The sequence below is a fragment of the Piliocolobus tephrosceles genome, chromosome X (genome assembly GCF_002776525.5).
Source record: "Piliocolobus tephrosceles isolate RC106 chromosome X, ASM277652v3, whole genome shotgun sequence".
NCBI classification, from domain to species: Eukaryota; Metazoa; Chordata; class Mammalia; order Primates; family Cercopithecidae; genus Piliocolobus; species Piliocolobus tephrosceles.
This window is the reverse complement of record NC_045455.1, coordinates 88,313,166-88,337,385: the sequence shown is the minus strand read 5'-3', so window position 1 is coordinate 88,337,385 and position 24,220 is coordinate 88,313,166. Positions and strand designations below refer to the sequence as shown.

Genomic DNA, 24,220 nt, shown 5'->3' with positions numbered 1-24,220 from the left:
TATTATTTCTTAATAAAGCCAATTCTATAAAGCGATGTTTACCATGCCAGACCTTCTCATCTTATCTAGTTTCTTAGCTCACTGATAAGAAAGGCTTCTGGGATGGAACAAGGTCCCATGCACTGGCCTGGATTTAAAGGGACAGTGTTGGTTATTTTCCTAATGCTGCATCTTCTGAAACAAATAGCTTTCTTGTATATACCAACAAATTGCAGTGGAAGAAACCCCCCTTTTCAAGAAAAGCAGAGTAGAGCTGCTACACTATCTGGTGTGAAACCTGCACGTAAGGGCCACCTGCACCCACCGAGGAGGACATATGGCTGTTGAATATAGCTTTGCATTCAACAGAAACCTCCATACACGTGTACACATTGAATAGTAGCCTTTTATTGACAGGTAGTCTTTCAACACCGGTGGGCTCAAAAATAGATTTTATTATACTGTTATTTCTCATCTAAAATCTTTGCTATTACGCCTGGTACACCAGAAAATGCTCGAACAAAGAGGTCAATGTGCCAATCCCCAAACTAGACTGGTATAACAGACAAGGAAAATTAAAGGAAGCACTAGGGACCAAGTTTCTCCAGGACGCTGCTGCTCTCTGTCTGCTCCATCATTAGAGGTGCAGACGAGTTCTGAGGTCTGCGACGTGCTGCCCGGCCACTGCATGAGTAGACCACTTCTCACCCACTATGCACAAAGAGCCTTGAAGCACTATCTAAACGCTACTTGTTGTTATGAACGTATCCGAGTCAGGTGGCTCAGAAAATAGCAAATTCTTATTGTTTATTTTTATTTTAAAGAATCAATAATTTTCATACGTGGTCAAGAGTCAAAATGCTTCACAGTTTTAGTATTCTTAGGTACAGTAAGAATCTAAATGGATTAGGCAACAACAACAGATAATGACAGGAACACACATTCTTCCTATCTCAAATGTCAAACAACAACAACCGCGGAAAGGAATGCATCCTGGGATGCCACTGGAGATTCTACGTGCTTCTGTGAGCCCAGCACTGACCAACCACAGCATATCTTGGCTGGTCACACTGATAAAAAACAAAAGTGAAACAGCCATTCTTGAACACTAATGGTTTGGCTTAATAGACTCTTGCATCCAATAAAAATTGAGTATAAATACTGCCTTTTTTAGGGAGAGTTTAAAAAAATTAAAAAGGTATTAAGAAAGGCTTCTGAAATCGGGGAGGCCCCAAGATTGGCCTGGTTTTTCTGATGAAAAATGCATGAAGTCTCAGCACATAGCAGAATGAGTGCTGGTAAATGACAGCTTTTCTAAGCAAGAGGCTGGGTTATCCAATCTCATGGCTAGCCCACTGAGGAGCCTTAACAGGAATAGACACAACTGCTTTCTTTGTGTACCTTTTAAAATGTAATATCCTAAGAAAAATTATCCTTTTCTTTTGTAGTTTGATTTGATGTTGCTACTTTTATTGAATTAAAGTTTTTTTTTATTCCAACGGGTAAATTTATCATGCTACACACTGGTAAGGGTTGCAAGTATGACTATGATTTCTATAAAACAAGAAAGCGCTCAGTACCTTGGAAGCCCAAGCCACATGACCCATGATGGGGACCAACTGGCATCATACTCATTTTCGCTGAAAGTACTTGGCTGCTCCTCCGTGTTCTGAGTCACCTCCTCAACAATCTGGACCTCAAGTGCTTTAAGGGCAACAGCAGGGGATGCGGCACTGGCTTTCAGCATTGCAACTGCCTCACTGTGACTTAAATTGGTCAAATCAATGCCGTTGATATTCAGCAACACATCACCTATTCAGATGAAGAAACAAGAAAAATGAGCTGAGCCACTGAGTATTCACCTGCAATTCTTTTTGTTTATAAACTAAGCAACAAAAGTTAGTTCCCACAACTCTGATGAGATAAGGCATAATAATAAATGGCATTTATTATTTCTTTGTAATTTTTATAATGAGAAGAAACCCAACACACAGAAAACATTTCATAATTTTAAAATAATGTCATAATACATGGGAAAAAGTGTGGCCTGAGGCAGCTTGACATGACTGGAAGTTCGAATCATCAGTTTGAGTTTAGTTGTGTACAGGCCCTGGGCAGGTTCATTTCTCTTCTTAAGAGTTTCAGAGATTTCTACAATTCTGTTCAATCAAAAATCATTTGATCCTTTGCCCTTAGAAATAAATGTTTAATGTATTCCGCTTTATATTTACACAGTTCTATACATAAGGACAGCCCTGTATAGTTCATTCAGGGAAAATATCAGAATATGTACAGAGAAGCTATCCCTGGGCCCACACAAAGAAATGAAACTTGTGGTTTGAATGTCTTCCCTGTTTGAGGAAGAAAAGAACTGTTGCTCTGTTAAGTAATATAATAAAAAACGGCAATGGGGATTATATCAAAGGTTAGGAAAGATTAGTTTTGTAGGAAGCAGACATTTGTGCTACAAAGTCTACAGACATTTCTCTCTCCCAATTTATCATCAGCTTTTCAGATTATCACAGCAAATCATTAAAATAACAAAAAGGAAATAAAATTACCCAATACTACAACCGGACAAATAACCTTTACTTAATAGCAGCTTGAAAAAATAATTCACATACTATTCAATTCACCCATTTAAAGAATATAAGTTTAAGGTTTTAGCATATTCACAGTTGTGCAAGCATCACTACAGTAATTTTGAGAACATTTCAATCACTCCCTCTACACCCATCACTCCCCTTCCCCAACCCTAAGCGACTACTAATTTACTTTCTGTCTCTACAGATTTGCCTCTTCTGAACATTTCATGTAAATAGACTCATACATGGTCTTTTGTATCTAGCTTCTTTACTTGAATAATATTTTCAGGGTTCACCCATGTAATTTGTGCCAGTACTTCAGTCCTTTTCACGGCCAAATCATACTTTGTTGTATGGGTAGACCACATTCCATTGATCCATTCATCAGCTGATGGACGGACATTCGAGTTTCCACTTTTTGGCTATTGTGAATAATGCTGCTATGAACACTGGTATACAAGTTTTCATATGAACAGCTATTTTCATGTCTCTAGAAGTGGAAGTGCTGGTCATATGGTTAACTATATGAGGAATCAGTTTAACTCTTTGAGGAGCTACCAAACTGTTTTCCAAAAACAGTTGTACCACTTTATATTCCCACCAGCAATTAATGAGAGTTTCCATTGCTCCACATCCTTGCCAGTGTTTATTATTGGCTGTCTTTTTTATTACTGTCATCCTACTGGTTGTGAAGTAGTATCTCACTGTGGTTTTGATTTGCATTTGAGACAGGGTCTCACTCTGATGCCACGCTGGAGTACAGTGGCATGATCTCATCTTACTGTAGCCTTGACCTCTGGAGCTCAGGTGATCCTCCCACCTCAGCTCCTGAGTAACTGGGATTACTGCAGGTTCACACCACCACAGCTGGCTAATTTTTGTATTTTTTGTAAAGACAAGGTTGTGCCATATTGCCTAGACTGTTCTCAAACTCTTGGGCTCAAACGATCCACCTGCCTCGGCCTCCCAAAGTCGTGGGATTACAGGTGTGAGCCACCACACCCAGCCTAAGCATCTTTTCATGGGAATACTGGCTATTTATTTATCTTCTTGGAGAAATGTCTATTCAGATTCTTTCCTCATCTTTAGGTTGTGTTTTCTGACTTTTTAAGTAGAGTTGTAAGAATATATATTCTAGACACAAGCCATTTGTCATATATATAATTTGCAAATGTTTTTCCCATTCTGTGGGTTACTTTTTCATTTGCTTGGTTGTATTCTTTGCAGCACTAAAGTTTGCAGTTTTAAAGTCCAGTCTGTCTATATTTTCTTTTGTTGCTTTTGCTTATAGTGACATATCTAAGAAACTACTGTCTAATCCAAGGTCACCAGGATTTACATTTGTGTTTTCTTCTAAGAGTTTCAGCTCTTATATTTAGATCTTGAATCCATCATGATTTAATTTGTGTTTATGGTGTGAGGTAGGGGTTCAACTTCATTCCTGGAAAACTAAGTTTTCAGAGTCACTTTTCTTACCTCTTATACAAACTAAGTCAATGGAGACTGCTATTTTTACCATGGTAATGGAGGCTAGCTGCAACCCCTATCTATACAAATTATATAGCATTGACAGGGAATATGAAATGGCAAATGCATTTATCCCTAAAATTAATTTTGTCTTCTGCTTCACCTCCTCTCTGAGTCCCCTTCTACAGACACTTTATTAAAAGAAACATTTATTTTTCAGTGAGATGGCCCTTTGGAGTATCTAAGTCTGTTTTAATGCTACAGGATCTTTTCCTAAGATAAAATAATCTAACAGTCTGAGTAACTGTTAGCAAATTCTGGTACTGTCGTCAAGGTTCAGCAACTTCCCTTTATATAAGGCATTTTTCTAACCTCATAGAATGACTTTATGCTTCCACATGCAAGGGACAGTTTAAAGGATTTTAAAAAGTCATGTTTAATAGATACTTTGTAGATACTCTTTTATTTTTTTAAATGTGCATTTAATTCAGAAATAAGATGTGCTAAAATTTTTCAAGATCCCATCTTACCTCTCTTTATTCTGCCATCTCGTGCAAGGCAGCCATGGGGCGGCACACTGGTCACAAAGATGGGCAGCTCACCACTCTTACTTCCCCTGCCCCCAGCAACAGTCATGCCAAGGGACTCATGTGGTTCCTTCTTTACAGTAATGTGTTTTTCTTGGCATGTAACACACTGAGTAAGATCCTAAAACATACAAGAAAAAAACCATTGGATAATGAATAAAATATAGTTGAAGTGAAGTTATTACTTCTAAGGTAATAACATACAAGGCATTTATACAGTAATTATTTTTTATTCCTTAATTGCAAATGAAAGTAATATACAGTTCTTACTAAGTCTACTGTGGATCAATGTCAAATTTTGGACTATGTTATTTTCATATGACTGTTTATGTACCTGAAAAAACTCAGGACTGCTGAAATCCGGCAGTCAAAGTAAAATAAGCACATCATTTGTATAATTTGTTTGAGCTTCATCTTTGATCAGCTGCACTAAAGTAAATGATGCTTTTGAGTTTTAAGATTCTGAAGACAAATCAATTAATTTTACTTCCATCTTTCTCCCCATTTCTTTGAAAGACAAGTTGACAGAGTAGCATGAAAGAATAGATTTTGGCAACTGCCAGAAAAAGGCCATCGACCTATCTCCTGATTCTCACTGACTAGGACTATGAGTGCTCAAATCATGAAGAAGTTGCAAATCTACCTCCAAAATCTTCATGAAAAGCTAAAAGGATACAAAATGACTGAATTTTTGAAAAAGTTAATGACAGGGAAATAAATTCCCAACAAATTAATACTCTCCCATTTTTACTGACATTTGTTACTACTATTTATTATTGAGATGCTCCTGGAAGAAAAAGAATTTAAAACATCACTTTTCTTTTGAATCAGAACTTAGTAAAAAATAAGATGTACATATGCAATATTAATATTAAAATAAAAATTAACATTTGGGCTTAGCCTGTGAAAAGCTAATGCCTTTACATGCATTATTTCCTTTAAACTTCACAAAAGTCCTGAAATTATATATTATTATTGACCCCATTTTACAAAAGATGAAACAAACCTAGGGAGGTCATGTAACTTGTCCCACATCATGTTAATATAGGCACCGTCCTGGGATTCAAAACTTGCGTGTGTTAAAAGTATGTACGATATATATTAATATAAATAGTATTTTGTATATGTCTATATAGTGTGATAGACTACATTTACATATTGTATATATGCACCCATACAAGAACTATCCCATTAAGTGTACAGTGCAAGATAATGTCTCAGAAGGTTTTAACACTTATTAACTGTTAAGAGAATGTTGCAGATAATTAACATTGTTAATATAAAAAATAAAAAATACAAATTATATTTACAGAATTATAACATTTCCTTAAGTCACATTAGTTTGGAGAATTGACATGTATTTAACTGTTAATAATGGCGTTTATCAAATCTCAAAATCAGGGCCTGGAATTCTAGGCCTATCTACCCTTCTCCAGATGTGAAATTATACTCTTGAAATTTTACCAAAGGAGCTATGTGTAATAGCAGCATAGTATTCCCAGAAAATATTATGACCAAGGAGAAAATTTACAAATTTTTACAAATATTTTAAGGCAGTCTCCTATCCAAAGGTATGGCATTTTTGTTAGCAGCCTTCAAAATTAGACAAACACAACTTTATTCTGAAGACAACTCAGGTAAACTCAACCTTGAGTATATTTATTTAAGCAGGTTCAGTTCTTACATATTTAAGCAGTTAAGTGTGGGTGTTTTATTACTCTAAGTGTCTGAAATGTATGCAATTTTTATCCAGGAACCAAACCAAACTTTAAAGATTATACTCAGTATGCTTCAAGGAACTTCCTAAAACTACATGAATGTTTATCGAAACAGCTTTGTAGTAGACTAACATATATACTTTATTTTTTCAGAATGATTATAATTGTCTGAAAAGATTGTTCTGGTGAATATGCATGTGTTTTCCCTAGGAGACCTTTACTATGCTGTATCAGGATTTGACATAACAAGCAGAGCATGTTAGCAGTAAATAGCTAAATGAACACATTCCATTTCAAGTGGTTTTTCTAACCAGCCAGGTTTGCAGAGTACCTGGAATAGAATAAGTTCAGCATCACTATTTAGAATACTGTCATATAAAATTAAAGAGAATCAGAATTAGCATAGTTATAACAGAAAAATACATGTGCCCAAAACAAATTGAATTAAGGACAGTTTGCTATATGAATACTGGAATTATTAATTACAGTTTTTCAAACTCTCTTAAAACTATAATACTGTTATATATACCCATATCTCCAATTATAAAATTCAATAACATAAAGGATTCAATTACCAACTTGTACCTTATATTATAGTTTTATATGTATACAAAACCTGTAAAACAAGGACTAGATATATGAAACAAAGCCTATTCAAAAATTCCTATTTAAAGGCCGGGTGCGGTGGCTCAAGCCTGTAATCCCAGCACTTTGGGAGGCCGAGACGGGCGGATCACGAGGTCAGGAGATCGAGACCATCCTGGCTAATACGGTGAAACCCCGTCTCTACTAAAAAATACAAAAAACTAGCCGGGCGATGTGGTGGGCGCCTGTAGTCCCAGCTACTCCGGAGGCTGAGGCAGGAGAATGGCGTAAACCCGGGAGGCGGAGCTTGCAGTGAGCTGAGATCCGGCCACTGCACTCCAGCCTGGGCGACAGAGCAAGACTCCGTCTCAAAAAAAAAAAAAAAAAAAAAACAAAAATTCCTATTTAAAACAATTACTCCTTTTCCACAGTCATTATTTAAAGGCAAATTATAGGTTTCCTTCATACATTTTGAGTTTTGCTCAGAAATGAGAATGAAGTCTGTGATTATAATTTCTTTTAAGTATTAACTAAACCAAAGACCAGTGACAAGTCTCTACAGAACTTAAGCTCAGAAAACTATATAAACCTGATGGGCCAAAAATACTGTGTCTTTACGCTATGCTTTCTTAGGGTACCAGAGACAGACTCCAAAGCTAGTTATTCACTCAAATGTTGTACTTTCAGGTGACAATAAAAAAGTTTTTGCTTAGTAAAGCAATTTAATTTTACTTAAAGAGAATTACTCTGGTAGCTCACATTTAGCTTTTATTTTTACGTAATTGGGTAAGCATCATTTGCATCATTGTTTTAAAACTCCTGGCCCACTGGAAGTTAAGAGTTCAAATGAAGGATCAAATGAAGTAAATTATATCAAGAATGCTAAAGTACCATCCTTTCAGATTTTTGGACTGAAAGTGAGGTAGCATCAAAATTCTCAGCTGAGGCAGAATACATTATAAAACCAGTGAAATACTGATTCTGAAGAAACAGTAACAAAGTTTAACATATGGGAATTTTAAATGATTTAGGGTAATATTCCTCTAAGCGTTAACATAAAAAGAAATATGCTATATATGTACCTATCAAAATTCATGATTTATATGTTTAATCTTCACGTATCTAATTCTGGTTCTGTAGGCAACAGGCTCAATTACCAAGTATACATTTGTCAATCTTGTCTTCATTATGTTTTTTCAATAACTAACTCTTACATTTAAATAAGCAACCCAAGATAAATTCCACTTTCAAGTAGGATTAAACAAGCAGATTATTTCATGCTTTTCGTTTATCACCTGGCAAAGGAAACTTCCCCTCCAAGAAACTATCTCTAGTTCTAAGGAACAACGCAGTCACTCTCCAAGGTAGCAAAACATACACATTTCACATTCCAAACACCTATATTTTTCAACAGAATAACAACCCTCATTTGAATCTTTTTTTAAAAAACTGCTTTATTGAGGTATGACTGACACACAAAAAACCTTCACTGAAATCTTACCAGCTTGTAACGATGATCCTTTGATGGTGGCATAAAAAAAAAATCCTCACCTTATGTGAGCTTGGTCTGCTGTAATATGGTGGTGGTGTGTGGTGCTGGCTGCTGCTGCTATGATTTCCTGCTTCTCTAATGGTGTTACCAGCCTGGGGTTTCCCTGGTCTAGCAATTGTTAAATTCACTCTCTCCCCACTGGCCTGGAGAAAACACAAATACATTACCACAAGTGACTAATGATGTTTGTCATTTTAAAGATTACACGCAGTGTAACTTTCAATGCACTTCTTAATCACGGTACCAGGGCGTCATCTGGGCAGTGACTGTAAGCACCTGGTGGCAAGAGGAATGAGTTCGTTTCATTAGCTAATATCTTAAAACTGCTGCAGTTGAAGCGCATACCCACAAAAAATCTTGGGCATGCCCTCTGCAACCCCACCTCCAAAATGACCAAGGCAAAGTGGTCACACTGCCTGGGTTCTTATCTCCCCATGACCGGTAACTTTTCTTGTAATACTTCTTTGCATCTTCAAGGTTGGCCTTGATATTGCAGGACAGAGCAAAGGAAAGAAAATAAAGGGAAGAACTGCTTCGAAACTTGATTAAAGTCCACTGTGACTTCTGAAATAAATTTCCATGGTGGCTACTTCCAAAATAATAACGAAATTCTGCACAGCTTTGTTTCTGCTGCTATAGGTCTAAGTCAAAAACAGGACATCAGCATCAACATTCTTGAAAAGAATGACTACAGAAATCCTGCATAACAAGACTTTGTATGTATGTGTGTGTATATATATAGCATATGTGTGTGAATGTGACACACACATCTCAAGTGTTAAATTATTTTAGAGGTTCATGACTATCGTTTTAAATTTAGAGGCTTGAACATACGTTTACATTGGTTACATTTTTACAAGTTATTTAATGCTTCCTTTTAAAGTATAAGTCTAATTTATTTGATGCTGACTCTTGGTCATGACCACAATGCCATTTGGCTGTAATTCCTATAGGAAAATATGATAGCCTGCTTTAAAGAAATTGTGGTACAAAGTGGAGACCTCTCCCATGATTATAGTCAATAATGTTAAGAAATCACTTTATTTTCAATTCTTACATTAGAAAATAAGTGAGAAACAAGTTTAATGCCTTACTAAAATCATTTACTATTGGTCTCCTTTTAAGACATGGAGTATACGTTATTTTTTAAAATCCAAAACCAATAAGGCTTTTACTTATTTTCAAAAAGAAACAAATTGAGCAACTTCAGTTTTCCATTATTTGGAGAAAATTATAGCACAAAATACGATGAAACTATAACATCCAAATATAAAATATGATCATGGACAATTTAAAATATATTTTCTACCTATGTATCTATATTTTTCACATTTTGGTTAGAAATTTAGTTAGAATCATCCAAATGAATGAACTAGATTTAGATAATTTAAACATTGCCTGAAATACATATAGTCCATCTATTACTTTCTGTCTTATTGATCTGGCCTCTAACTTGACTCTTTCACTCAAACAAATGCTACAACTCTATTAGCTTTCTTCTTCCTCCTCCTCCTTTCTCCCCTCCCTCCCACCAATCTCCACTCTTTCGAGATGAGCTGGGTTTTAGTGGTGCAGCTGCTGGCTGATACCCACAGACAGACACAGGTCCTAATGTTGCCTTTGATCTGAGGAAATTTTAAGGCATCCAATTTCTTTAAACTTCAAGTCTATGAAATTACACCAATATCAGAATCTCCTCTCAATACAATAAAGAGGGTTGAGACCAGGCTTTTCTCATAGTCTTAAATTTTCATTGTTATTTCCGTGTTGTAAACACATTTTTCAATGACTATCGGCCTACCCTACTTCCTGATGCTCAGTTACATAATTCTTGGTTTCCTTCACAGTGTTTTGTTTTGCTAACTTTAAGAAAAACATCTCTTTGTTGCATCCTTATCACTGTAGAAGTTGCTCATACCATTAAATGCTATGGCATGTTGCAGAACGTGTAGATCTTGTCTGGATGACTTTCCAACTTGTCTATCATCATGCTTTTATGAAAAACATGTTCTTCCTCTAATAATGACTATCCTTACTTACGTCACAAAGATGCCTTGAGGACAAATTTTATCATGTATTTTAAACACCGTGAATTCCTTAAAAACAACAACAAAGCACTACTGAGATAAGAGTTACTCCTCGCCTATTTATGTAGATCCTGACAGGGAGTTAAGAGACCAGGTAAGTCAGATCCTTGGTAATCATAGCTCTTTTGAGCCTCCTTTTCCTCACTTCTAAAAGGTGGACACTACCATCTGCTACATCTGGCTTAATAATAGAATCCAGGACCCAAATGAGAAATGAAACAGTAGAGCCTACGCTCTGTAAATAATCATCCCCAAAGTTCACAGGGATACAGTTTTTAGAAAAGACTATCTCCAATGAAGTTATACTAGTGTGGATTTTAAAGAATTCAGGTAGCCATACCTGATTTTCTAATGAAATATAAAATGTCCCCTGAATTCTGATGTTATTGGCCAATGAAAACAAATATTGCTATATGATCATTTCGGCCAAGCCTTTGGAATGAAGGCCAAGAGGGTTTACCTGAATAATCTGGGCAGCAAGCTCTGGAGTTCCATGCTTCAGGTCGTGCCCATTGATGGCTAGTACTCGGTCATTGCTGCTGAGCCTGCCATCCTGCGCAGCCAGCCCCCCTTCCAGCAGGTCAAGAATAAAAACCCCTGGCTCATCTGTCCTTCGCACCAATTTAATGCCAAGCTGTTCACCAGAGTCTCGTTTATGAAGAACCACTTGGAAAATCTCTTCTCGTGGAGAGTTACTATCAGAATGGTTGTGTGCTCGGTTGCCAAAGCGCCTCTCTCGAAGCACAGTAAGATGCAGTGTGTTGCACGGCTGGGAAAGGACAGCTCTGGCATAGTTATGGGACACATTGCTGATATTGTAGTTGTTGACCTAGAAAAAAAGAATTGTGACCAAACTGTGACAAGCTTTAATTTTTCCAATTTGTAGGAACGTTTATGTAACATTTCCAAGGGAAACTAAGTATTGTGAGAGTGCTAAGTATGGTGAGAATGCTAAACAACCATTATTTACAAAGAAAACCACATTAAAGACATTTAAAAACAGAGTTTCTAATATTAACTTACAATGACTAGCATCAAGGAGAGAATAGTAGCTGGGATCACGGGCTTTAATGACAGTCTTGAATTAGAGTCCTAGGCACTACCACTTACTAACTTAGGCATAAGTTAGTATAAGATAGTATAAGGCATAAGTTAGTATGGAAGATAACCTTAGGCAAATTACAGAACTTGTCTAGATGAGTCTCCTCATATGTAAAATGTGTTTTACTTCACGGGATCAGTATAAGAATGAACAGATCAACATGTGCAAGTGCTAATGAAATACTAATTCTAGTGGAACACAAATTTAAGTTTTACTAGATTACAAATTTGCTTTTTCCAAATTAAATACACTTAAGATAGAGAAAATAAATTGTTATTTTAAGGAAAGTAGCACATTCCAGGTATACAACCTTATTTTAGATAAGTGACTTTTACTTGAAAGAAAACCAGGTTAACTGTAATTTCACTCTAATTCCTCAGCACACAAGTATTAGGCTGGTGCAAAAGTCATTACAGCTTTTACCATTAAAAGTAAAATAGAATGTATATCTAATGCATTATTCAATACTCACATAACATTTATGTATCCACCTTTATAACCTTGAACAAAGTATAGTGACGGATCCTTGGATATGTAACAACACTTAGAAAATACACCTAACTTCAATTATTTCTTTAGTTACAAGAGATGAGCACGATTCTTAGCATTTATCACAATTAGAGTTCTTCTCTGAATAGGTCTGAGATGAAACCAACATCCTCTGACCATCTGTTATATGACAGGCTCTGAGTTAGGTGCTTATAATCACCTAAAATTCTTACATCTTTTTCACACAAATCCACATTAGGCAAGACTCCCCTCTTCCTATTTACTCAGGATTGAGAGTTGTAAATACTACTCTTTTGAATTTTGCTGATTTTGACCTATTAACATCTTTCAGAATTCAATCACCAAATGCATAGATGTCACACACAAACTTGCTTTCTCCCAAGTCTGCAACATCTATGAATTTGGTAGTCATCCAAGTCCTTAGTAAAAGTATTGAATAATACAAGGTCAAACGGAACTTCTGAAGTTCTATTATATTTAGAAAGCAGCTTCTAAAATCCAGGCAGACATAGACACATTAGTTAAACCACCATTTCCAGCTATTTAGCTAAAAAGCTATCTACCTGTAGGTTCACATTTTTCTATCTTATATTCAGACATATCACACATATCACAAATGACTTTACAAAATGTCTGGCTAAAATCCAGCCATGTGTAAACATGCAGCCTCATCACATCTTTGTGAAGCAGGCTGGGGAGTATTCTACAACTGGAAAAATATTTTTCCTCCAGGAATGCATGGTTGCTGGTGAAATTCAGATAAAGCAAATAAAATATTGTTTCTAGATTTTGTAAAAAATAACATCAGCATAGCAAACTATCTCATTTTTGAGCTAAATGTGTTTTTTTAATCAATACAATCAACAGCTGTAATTATTTTCCTTCAGAACTGAAAATGCATACATTACTGATGACTTCATTAAACTGAAAATACTTATTCTTAATAATGTTCTATTACTTTTATTAATAATAATGATATTGAGGTAATTTATAATAGTAGTATTTTTTTTCTTCAAAACTGCTCAAAGAGGCTGCATATGAAACTCTAAGAGTAGCAAAAGGCTCTGAGAGCATATGGTTCTTCTTTTCAAAGAGGCTATTTAATAACGTTTGTGTATGTAAATAAATATATATAAATATGGGAAAATCACCAAAGCCACACACACTGCTTCTGTATACGGTCTGCAAAACTGAAAATGCCAGTGAGCTCTCTGGTCTGCAAATGAACCATCTTACTGCCTCTTCAAGATTTTCAAACTGGCTCACTGTGTTATATTTATTCAGCTTATACAAAGTTGGAGGTAACCAAAGAGGCCTCCCTTCCAAGTGTTTACTTTTGAATAACCAAAACTAGTCCATATGTGGGAAAGGGGAGTGGCTTTACGTATTGGCTCCAACACACCAGTTAAAAGCCAACCAGAAGTCAGGGCCTATAACAGGAGAGACCCTTTGTGAATGCATTAATCAGGTTACGTGCTCAGACTTTTCTTGTCAATTTGAATCATTAAACTAGATGTAAGATTGCCATTAGTGGAGTTATTAGTATACAGGTTACCATAAACAGTAATAATGCAGTGGAATTTCTACAGTGTAGACTTTCTAACTTTGAATTAATTCCCAAAAATATGGTTGATAATTTCAGATAATTATAATCTTTTGAGGTCTAAAGATTCAGTTGTGTTAATGAACCATTCTCTAAAATAGAAACGAGCCCACTGATGAAATGTATTAGTAAAAAAACTTAAATGAATCTCAGTTATATTCAAAGAAACATAAATAAAAACATTTGTTTTTACTTTTAAAATTAAAAAAGAGAATGAAAAATGTGTAAATATGGAAACGATACTGGGCCAGTGGCAAAACACAAAAATAAGTGTACATTTACACTTCAGCTAAAAAGCCTAGAAGAGGGAGAGTCAAAGAGCACTCAGTGGGCTGCAGAAAAGGACTCTCTGCCTTTCCTGGTCCTGACCACCAAAGTGTCAAGACGTCTGGGAGGATGAATCTGGGAAATGAGCTATAAGAGTCCCTCTCTGCAAAATCAAGTCAGGAGCTAGGACGTAAATAATACAAGGGGTCCTACAAGTTGTGCCAGCCTGTGCAGCTAGAGCACTAATATCATAAAATGCAGCTAGGACAACTAAATAGCTAGCTATGACTGATTTTATATAAGCTGGATTAGTTATATTCCTGTATTCCCCTATTATGTCTAAGTATTTGGTAAAAAAAACAAAACACTGTTTGAAAGTTCAGTCTGTCTCAGCCACGCTAGGGGTAATGAAGGAAGGGTTTTGGGCTTGATGTTAATTATTATCAGGAATAATACACCATGAAAAGCAGCATACAAGTGGGAGTGGAAACCAAACCCAAGAATCCCTAGCAGGGTCAATCCTGGCTGCCTTTGTAGCCTCCCCCAGACCCAAGTCTAGAGATTTCTTTTCAAGAACTAAAAATCCTAACCAAGTTTTCATTCTAATAAAGGAGATGGCTATTCCCAACAGCATGTTATATTCAAATTCACTCTTTTATTGACTCAGCAAGTATTTTCTGAGCACTTATTATAAGCTATGAGAAATCTGTATCATAATCTGTACCATTACGGTCGTTGCAATTACCTTAGATCATGCCTACATACGTAAAATGTTCAAATAATTCACTGTAACTGATCACGTGCCAAGTGATGAAGAGAAAAGTGATGAATGTCAGTAATAACTAATGTAGGAGGAATCAGTATGGGGGAGAATGGCTGAACAAAAGCTTTAAGAACGAAGGTGAACAAACTGATGCATGAGATGAGGACAGGCTGCAATGTGGGAAAATAAGGTGTTTGCAGGAAAGGAAGAAGATTGCTATGTCTGGCTCTTCCACTGGATTGTATACTCCATGAGGACAGGTCAGTATTTTGCTCTGAAATGTACCACCAGCAACTAGTACAGCGCCTAGAACGCTATGAGAAATGAATGAGCTGGTGTGCCTGAAATGAAGAGTTGAGATTAAGAAGACGGGTTGTAGAAGAGACCACGGAGGACCCTGACTATTAATCAGTCTGGACTTGACCTCCTAGTTGAATCTTTGCAAGGCAAGCAGGGTTACTGATGTATTAACCTGGCAGTGATTGTTTCAAATTTAAGGGAGGAGAGTTGGGAGGCAGAAGTATATGATGGGGTATTCTACTAAATTAGATATGAAGTAGAGAAGTCCTAGACTCAAGAAGTGGCAGGAAAATGGAAGTAGCGGGTAGATACCAACAGGTCATGGTGAAGGACTGAACCACAAATCCAAGGAGAGAGAGGAATCCCTGTGCTTACGTTGACAGGAGACATTTTTTCTTGTTCATGAATATTTCTTCTCTCTCCTAGAAGTTATCCATTTTTAAGCTTCAATTATTATCACCTTTGTATGATGAAAATAGTCCAGGCCGGTATTAACATCAACTCGGGTGTTGTAGAACTCTTACCATCCTCCTCCCCTCATCTCAACTTACCCTCTAATAAAATATCTTGTCTCACGCTAGTTATTTTTGGAGAATACCTGTTTCTTCTTAAAGATCATCTTCTGAAAGAGCAACCAGTAAGGGGAGCGAAGGAGATTACTGAAAATGCAGAGTTAGAGTGTTTGCCGAGGAGAGTGCATTAGGGAGCTGATAGGCGATGACTGCAAGATTTCTGAATTCTATCTTATAATCTGTGGTATAAATTATGAGTGCTGCACGGTTCCTTCTTTTCTAGATTTTTGTAATCTGTAGAGAAAAGGATAAATCCAACAACGAAGGTAATGAGTGGGAAAACTGGGTGTAAAATAAAACCAATGAGATGATAATTTCAACATGGATGAAGGTGACAACAGCCGTTCAAGAAGTCCAAGCAGGGAGAGGCTAGCCAGCCCAGGGAAGAGTCCAGCTAGTTCAGTGAGCCTGAGATCATGTGCCAAGCCACATTGCATGCAGGACTGAAAATTAAGATAGGAAGAAAAAATGCTCTGTGTATATGGGAACATAACACAAATTACAGATAAATTCTGATGTTTTGCATACAGAAACAGTAAAACTAACCTATATATAATTTAGGTTCCAAAACAGCACAATTTTCTAAGGTTTAAGTGTTAAGAATAGAACAAAAAGGGCACAAGTTAATAGAATAATTAAAACCGATACCTGAAGAATCTGGTCTCCAGCAAGAAGTCTCCCGTCTCTGGCAATGACCCCATCCCGATAGACCTCCTGGATGACAATGTTAATCAATGGTGTTTCGTTGCCACCCACAATGCTGATTCCTAACTGAATGTAAGGATTGGACCGATGAATTTCAATCGTAGTGATTTCTCCTTCTGGTAAACTAAGTGGCTGTTGTGTGGCTGCCAAGTTAAAAATGAGACAGACAAAAACAGATGTTTAAAATAAAAAAAAAAAACCCAACAATTTATATTCTGATTTTCTTCAGGTAAATATGTCACATTAATACATGATTAACAGCTAAGCAGTATCACGGGATAAGAAACAAAATGACGAAATATCTGTTGTTAAGATTATCTAAAACTTTTCTCTACTAAAAGTGATCAGTATGTAATAAATAGCTACTATGTATCAGATCACTAGGGACAACACAGTGATTTGACTGAGAAATATGAAAAGAAAGTCATCCAGTCCTCATTGATGAGAGAAAGTTTGGACCACGAAACAACTGTACATAATGCAAGGCAGTACAAAGGAAACACTCGCTCTGTGGCGTAGAAACAGCACAGGTGTTGAGAGAGTAGCCACATCAAGCTCCTAAGAAGCGGTGGGTCTTGAACGGATACGTAGGAAATGAAGAAGGTGCATAGTTGCAGCAGGCAGAATTCAAATTTTTAGTAGAGCTTGGAAAAAGAAAATCATTTTTAAAAGGAATTATCAAGGGCCCATTACCATGATATGCCCAAGATCCATGACTACAGGCCTTCTGTTAATTTCCTAGTGGATTATAGAGCAGTGGCTGGTACCAGAGGTATATAATGGTGAGAAGCATGGTCTTGGAGTCAAATACAAACCCAGTCATTTACTGGTTGTATAAACTTGACCAATTCATCTCTCAAGCCTTGTTTTCTTGTTAAAGAAAAAAACAAAACCCAAACTTAAAATGTTACAAGCATCTAAATAGCTAATACATATAAAATGTTTAGCATAGCACCTGACACAGAAAAGCATCTGTGTAGTTCTTGATGTTGACTTATGACAAGAAGCAAACAAGTTTCTGAACACAGACACAGAGAGAGTAATAACCATGTGAATGACTAGGGAGTTCACAGACTGCAACAGAAAAGGGATGGGTTAGAACCATCTGCCTCTGGGGTAAGATTTGTGATTTGTTTCTAAAATGCAAACTGTTAGAATTGTACAATGAAAAGGGTGAATGACGTATATAAATTATATCTCAATAAAGTTTCTTTTCTTTTTTTTTATTTGTTTGTCTTATTTTTATTTTTTAAATTTTTCTTTAAAGAAGAAAAAGGTACATGTTGGGCAAGTAGTGGGAAGAAAGGAAACAGATGAAACACACAAGGAGTTGCCGCACACATACTGTCAGCTCCGGCGCTCTCCTCAAAGGCAGGGTTGTCAAGGCCAGGCTCCTCACTCCATGTGGGAAGAGATGCTGATGTCAAGTGCCGCTCCACAGGCACTGCGCCTGTCCCCAAACAGTCTGTTTCTGGAGATAAGGTACCTGCAGGATCTAGTATAGTGGGCCCATTTTCATTCTCAATCTCTGCCTGAGTTCTACTAGTTTTCCTTTTCTCCAGGGCAACTCTCCGATGAGAAGCTCCAGGACATCTAGAAAAAGAGTATCAGATGGTTTCCAGATGATTTTGAAAACAAACAAACAAACAAACAACAAACAAACAAACAAAATAGGGAGGGAGACTAATAGCTCGTACCACAACAAAAGAGTGGCCACAGCTTCTACACAAACAGAACCAGAGGCTAGAAGTACCTATAGGCAGTATATAGTTCTGATCCTAATCTCCACTCACACTAAGTTCTTACTGCTCCATAGAGCAGATAATCAAGAACAGAAGGTATTAGCATGAACAATGGTTTGGTATATATCTCAAAGAATACGTCAGTAAAAAATTGTATGAGGTATATACTTGTCACCAGAAAACACCCTCATAGTCATCTCTGTACTGCAAGAATTATTCTGAAATTCTGATTATATAACCCCTTTACAGGTTAAATGGCTTAACCACAGCAGTGAAATCAGCAGTCTTCTCCCACAAGTGGTTGCATCCTGACTTAGACCTTGATTGTGCCACCATGCTTCTACACTCTTCACAGACACAAGACTCGCTCATTAATTAGTGGGTAGTGAGACATCTGAAGCTTTACAACTTACAGGAAGGCACAGGAAAGACCCATATAATTTATTTTATGATAGACATGGAAAGAAAAATATGCCTCCTAGTTTGTGAAATTAGAATTTCAATAGAATTATTGATATGCTATATAAACTGAAGAATATATTCCAAGTACTTGGGAAACTTACACAAACACCCAGAAATCACAACTGTTAACCTCTTCGTTTCTACTTATTTAAGCAAACAAAAGGAGCAGATGGACGCTTAATTTTTAAACTCACAATCAAGGAAATATTTAAATAAAGGCTCTATATAACAAATATTAAAAATGATGTCAAGGGGCCAGTGCCTTTCCATTGGACACCTTGATTGGACAGTGCCTAATAATGCCTAGTTTGAAGGATGGGAGGAGGACAAGAAGATTAGTGAAGGAAAGTTGGACACACGTGGACTCGAGGCCTACCATGACTACAGATGCCACCTGCTTTGGCTGTAAATAGCTACAGTAACGCTTGGCAGGATGGGTGATCACAGACCTTATGCTGAGGGTTGCAGACCTTCACTCAACAATATTTTTAAAAATCCAAAATTTCTAACACAATAAAGTACAGAATTAAATTCAGTTAAAACTAAAAGCTGTTGCTTAACTATAAAAGTAATACATTTTCACTCCTGAACTAAAGATTTCTTTTAAATCCCGGATTTCAAGTTCTTGAAAGGGATTCACTATGAAATGTCTTTATTCACCTTTCTCTCATTTCTTGTTTGTTCTACACCTTGTTAAGAAGGGGGACAAATGGTTTTCTCCTTGTGTTGCTGTACAGCACTCCAGGGAATGCTCTTGCAAGGGCCTGACAAGTATTTTTGAAAATTAGATGATGAAAAAAATTACTTTTGTCAAGTAAGCAGGTTTAATTCGAAATATATTTTTAGAATATTTTATTCAAAGAAAAGTTGAGGCAAAAGTTGGACCATAAAAATAATATGGCTGAAAAGACAGGTAAAGATTTAATTTACAAAATCACATCATATACAAATATCTACATAACACTAGCTTGTCTTCAATGGAAAAAATGAACCAGGAACAGGAACTGAAGAGGAAATACAAACAGATTATGTAGACCTGGGAATCAGTCCAGGTAACAACTCTACACCTTCGCAAACGAAATAATTATAAGGCCTATCTTATAGTTATTAAACCCAAAAATAACTTTTAAAAGGAAAAGCTAAAGTTGTCAGAGAGATAACGTAACAGGTATACTTACATTCCCAGTGAGACAGCAAACTGCTAACAGGAACAAAAGAAAAATATTAAGAATGATATCATGTAAAAATACGGAAAAATTGTGTTGCTCAGCATTAGAAGAGGAAGGCTATAGATAGCACCTTTGGGAAAACCCATATTTAAATGAGATGGACCAGCTGAGTAGATAAGATTGAACAACTCCAGAGAAGGAGATTATGAGACAAAGAGTGGAAACTTAACCAGGGAGATAAGTGTGTCAACAATAACAAAAAGTGACCAATAGTGCAAATGGCCACAGAAACGGCAAATAAAATAAGGACCAAAAAGTGTTGGTTGACTTGGCAATTAGAAGGTAACCTTAGAAAGAACACTTACACTGATGAGGGCAAAAGCCCAGATTAAACGACAAACATTTCTTTTAACACAATCTATGCATTCTACAAAAAACTGCAACAGGGCTTAAAGGAAAAAAAGAGTTGGGGTAGACACTCCACACCTATGTATCAGGGAACGGGAAATGGCTGCTAATGGGTATTGGGTTTCTTTTAGGTGTGCTAAAAATGTTCTACAAATTAGATTGTGATGATAGTCACATAATTCTGTGAATACACTAAATAGCACTGAATTGCACACTTTAAATAAAGTGAATTTATTTAAAGCGGGCAATTTATAACGAATTTATAAAATAGGTGAATTTTATGATATGTGAAATACATCTCAATAAAGCTATAGTTTTTAAAAAACTATTAGGGAATGAGTAGATCACAGCAGGCTTGGACAGAAAAAAGCTCATGACTACAGACAACTCAGAGCCATCATCCCTCAAGCTGCAAGTACTTGGAACTGTAAGAGAAACGAAAAACTCAACATATGTGCCAATCACTTATGTAACAACCTTTACATACATTATTTCATTAAATCCTCACAATTACTCTGTTATCCTCATTTAACAAATGGGAAACTTGAGACTTAACCAACTAAGCCAACCTCACATAGCTATTAAACTGCAGAGCCATAATCCAAACTCAGATCTGATTTCAAAGGCTTCTAGCTTCTGTTCTTTCCAGTGTATCATACTAAATTCATTTATATGGTATTCTTTTTCTAGGCCTTGGGAAAATATAAACTGAATTTTTTCCAAAAACTTGTACCTAGAAACACAATCACAGAACGTTGGGGCTAGAAGGGTCTTAGTGATCATCAAAAAAGAGAAATCACAAAAACAAAAACCTATCCATCTTTGGAAATGGAGCATTTAAGAACACAAACTGAAATTGCACTGGGGGAGGTGACTTGGTTTATTCAGGCAGGTGACTCAGTGTAGCAGGAAACTAGTACAGAGGATATCAAAAATAAATAAAAACAACAGAACAGCATGCGACATCTAATTAGACTGAGGTGGGCACATGCTGAGACCATACAGACGGAAGTGGAGCTCTGAGACAGTGGACTGCTGAGGCAGTGCAACCTGCCATGGGCTGAGGGCTGCACCCCCTGAGGGAGGGATCTGGACATATAGGTGTGTTTTTTAATTTTCTTAAAATATTTAAATCAGAATGCTCTTGCAGCAGCCAAGGCCCAAATAGGGATTTTTGCTTTCGTGCTGAAGGTTATTCTTCTATTCCCACTATTCTGGCTCTCCTCATAAAGGAAAAATTACATATGGACTAATTTGAGGTATGCTATAGTGACATCATTCCCTGATAACAACTGCATATGAGCTAGTTCACACTAGGAAACACATGGTGTGACAACACACTCTATTATTGTCAGTAGTATTAGCATTAGTAGTGACGGGAGTGGTAGTGCAGCAGGAACAAAATAAAACAATGCATACTAACCACTGTACAATGCCAGGTATTTACTGACGCTGAAAGAATGTGAGCACCTCAGAATCAAGAAAAATGATAAAAAATAGCTAGGGAATAAACAAAAGTTCAAGTCATGTCAGTGAAAGTGGTGAATTAAGAATAAGAATATCTGAAAAGTCTCTCCTTCATAAAAGCAGTAAGAACACTGGAAGAAATTGTCAGAACCAACCATTTCTGAACTCTGGAAATTAGCCAAAGAATGACAGCAGTCGGGAGAACACTTGTTCAAGAAAAATGGCTGACTCTCAGCAAAAAAAGAGAGCTTTGTGGCATTTGAGTTTACCCTATTCCCATCCTCACCTCCCCAGAATATTGGAAAAGCAACAGCCCACATCATAGTGGAAATCAGGAGGCTGGCTGACACTGGAAGAGCCTTCAAAGACTGGAGAGCCTTCAAAGCCCCATTCCCAGAGATCTGTTATTAACTGTCCTGTCTATGCTTCCCCTACTGTGTGCTTGTCTTTTTTCTTCTATTTTTTTTTTTTCCCTATACTTGCTTCCTGCATGACTGTGTGTCTGTCTTGACTTGACTTGACTCAGAGCGCACCCAGGGCAAACTTCCTTTTCATTGGGAGCATTTGTTTAGCATTTGTTTAAAAAAAAAAAAAAATCAGAGGTGACTGCTGAAGATTGTGCCTGCCTGAAGACAAATAAAAGGCTAACCAGAATGTTTAAAAGGAAGAGTCAGGGAATGAAACACCCACAGAGGTTCAGCTATGTTCAGGGCTGTGTGTGTAGGCTAAGGTGGAGCTGTCAGTGGCCTGAGTGTTGAGGCTGTTGCCATGTTCCACCATGCAATCTCAGACATTTAAAGATTTATTGGTCCAATCATTAGCCGTCCAGTACACAAAATGAGCAGCGATTTTACAGAATTAGTTCATAAGAGTCACGTAGCAAACAAACAACAAACAACAACAGTAACAAGTCCTCAGGAAGGAGAAGAATCTAGTTATCTGAGTTGCCACATTATATTATTTAAAATGTCCACTGTTCAATACAAAATTAAGAAACACGCAAAGAAACAAGTACAGCCCATTTACAGGGGAAAAAAAAAAAAGCAGCCAACAGAAACTGTCCCTAAGGAAGCCCAGGCATTAGCTTTATCAGACAATAACTTACATCAGCTATTTTAGATATGTTCAAAGAAGTAAAGGAAACCACACCTAAAGAACTAAAGAAAAATATGAGAATGATGCCTTATCAAAAAGAAAATATCAATAAAGAAACATTAAGTCATAATAAAGAACCAAATAGAAATTCTGGACTTAAAAAGTTTAATGAAAAAGAATGCATGGCCAGGTGCTTTAATCCTAGCACTTTGGGAGGCCAAGGCGGATGGAACACTTGGGGTCAGGAGTTCAAGACCAGTCTGACCAATGTGATGAAACCCCATCTCTACTAAAAATACAAAATTAGCCAGGTGTGGTGGCACACACCTGTAATCTCAGCTACTTGGGAGGCTGAGGTAGGATAATCGCCTGAACACGGGAGGCAGAAGTGGCAGTAAACTGAGATTGCGCCATTGCACTCTGTCCTGTGCGACTAGAGCAAAACTCTGTCTCAACGACAACAACAAAAAAAAACCCAAAAAAGAAAAAAGAATTCACTAGAAGTTCAACAGCAGAAATGAATCAGAAGAAAAAACTGACAAACTTGCAGACAGGTTAATTGAGATTATCCAGTTTGAGGAACACGAAAGAAAAAAAAAAAAACAGAACCTCATGGTCTTGTGGGACACTATTAAGAGAATAAACATATACATAATGAGACTTCCAAAAGGAGAGAGAGCGAAAGGAGCAGAAAGAATATTTGAAGAAATAACGGCCAAAATCTTCCCAAATTTGATGAAAAACATTTATCTACACATCCAAGAAGCTTAATAAAGTCCAATAGGAAAACTAGAAGATATACACACCTAGACACCTCCTAATAAAACTGTTGAAAGTCAAAGATAAGGCATCTTGAAAACAGTAAGAGAGGAACAGCTCATCATAAGGAAAAGATCCTCAATAGTATCTGCTGATTTCTCTTCAGAAACCAGGGAGACTAGAAGGCAGTGGGATGACATACTCAAAGTTCTGAGGGAAGGGGAGACAGAGAAGGAGAAGAAACTCTCAACCAAAAAGTCTATATCCAGCAGACTTCAAAAATAAAAGAAATTAAGACATTCCTAGATAAAAACAAAATGTTTGTTCGTAGCATGCTTAACCTGCAAGAAACACTAAAAGAAGTCCATCAGGCTGATGTGAAAGGACACTAAACAGTAACTCAAGTTCATGTGAAAAATGAAGAGCGTCAGTACGGTATTGAAATATTTTATTTGGTTTGTAATTCTTTTACTCCTATCTGATTTAAAAGAAAAACATATAAAGCAATAATTCTGTGTTGATGGGCATATAATGTGTTAAGATATAACTTGTATAACAATAATAGCACACAGGAGGGGAGAGAGAATGAAAGTTTTTGTATACTACTTGTGATGGTTAATTTTATGTGTCAACTGAGTGGGCCACGGGGTATCCAGATTAAACATTGTTTCTGGGTGTGTCTGTGAGGCTGTTTCTAGCTGAGAATAGCATGTGAATCAGTGGACTCGGAAAAGTA

General features: G+C 36.8%; 1 protein-coding gene across 3 annotated transcripts in view; it reads right to left on the bottom strand.

Moving 5' to 3' along the window:
- The window catches only part of LNX2 (ligand of numb-protein X 2), a 74,533-nt gene that overhangs the window by 5,761 nt on the left and 44,552 nt on the right, over window positions 1–24,220 (bottom strand). For all 3 annotated transcript variants that reach the window (XM_023208735.3, XM_023208734.3, XM_023208733.3), the window contains 6 exons: window positions 17,728–17,975; window positions 16,326–16,525; window positions 11,021–11,389; window positions 8,473–8,616; window positions 4,562–4,739; window positions 1,560–1,791 (listed from right to left, as the gene is read on the bottom strand). In XM_023208735.3, coding sequence (XP_023064503.1) covers window positions 1,560–1,791; window positions 4,562–4,739; window positions 8,473–8,616; window positions 11,021–11,389; window positions 16,326–16,525; window positions 17,728–17,975 — 1,371 coding nt within the window. The remainder of the gene's footprint in view (window positions 1–1,559; window positions 1,792–4,561; window positions 4,740–8,472; window positions 8,617–11,020; window positions 11,390–16,325; window positions 16,526–17,727; window positions 17,976–24,220) is intronic.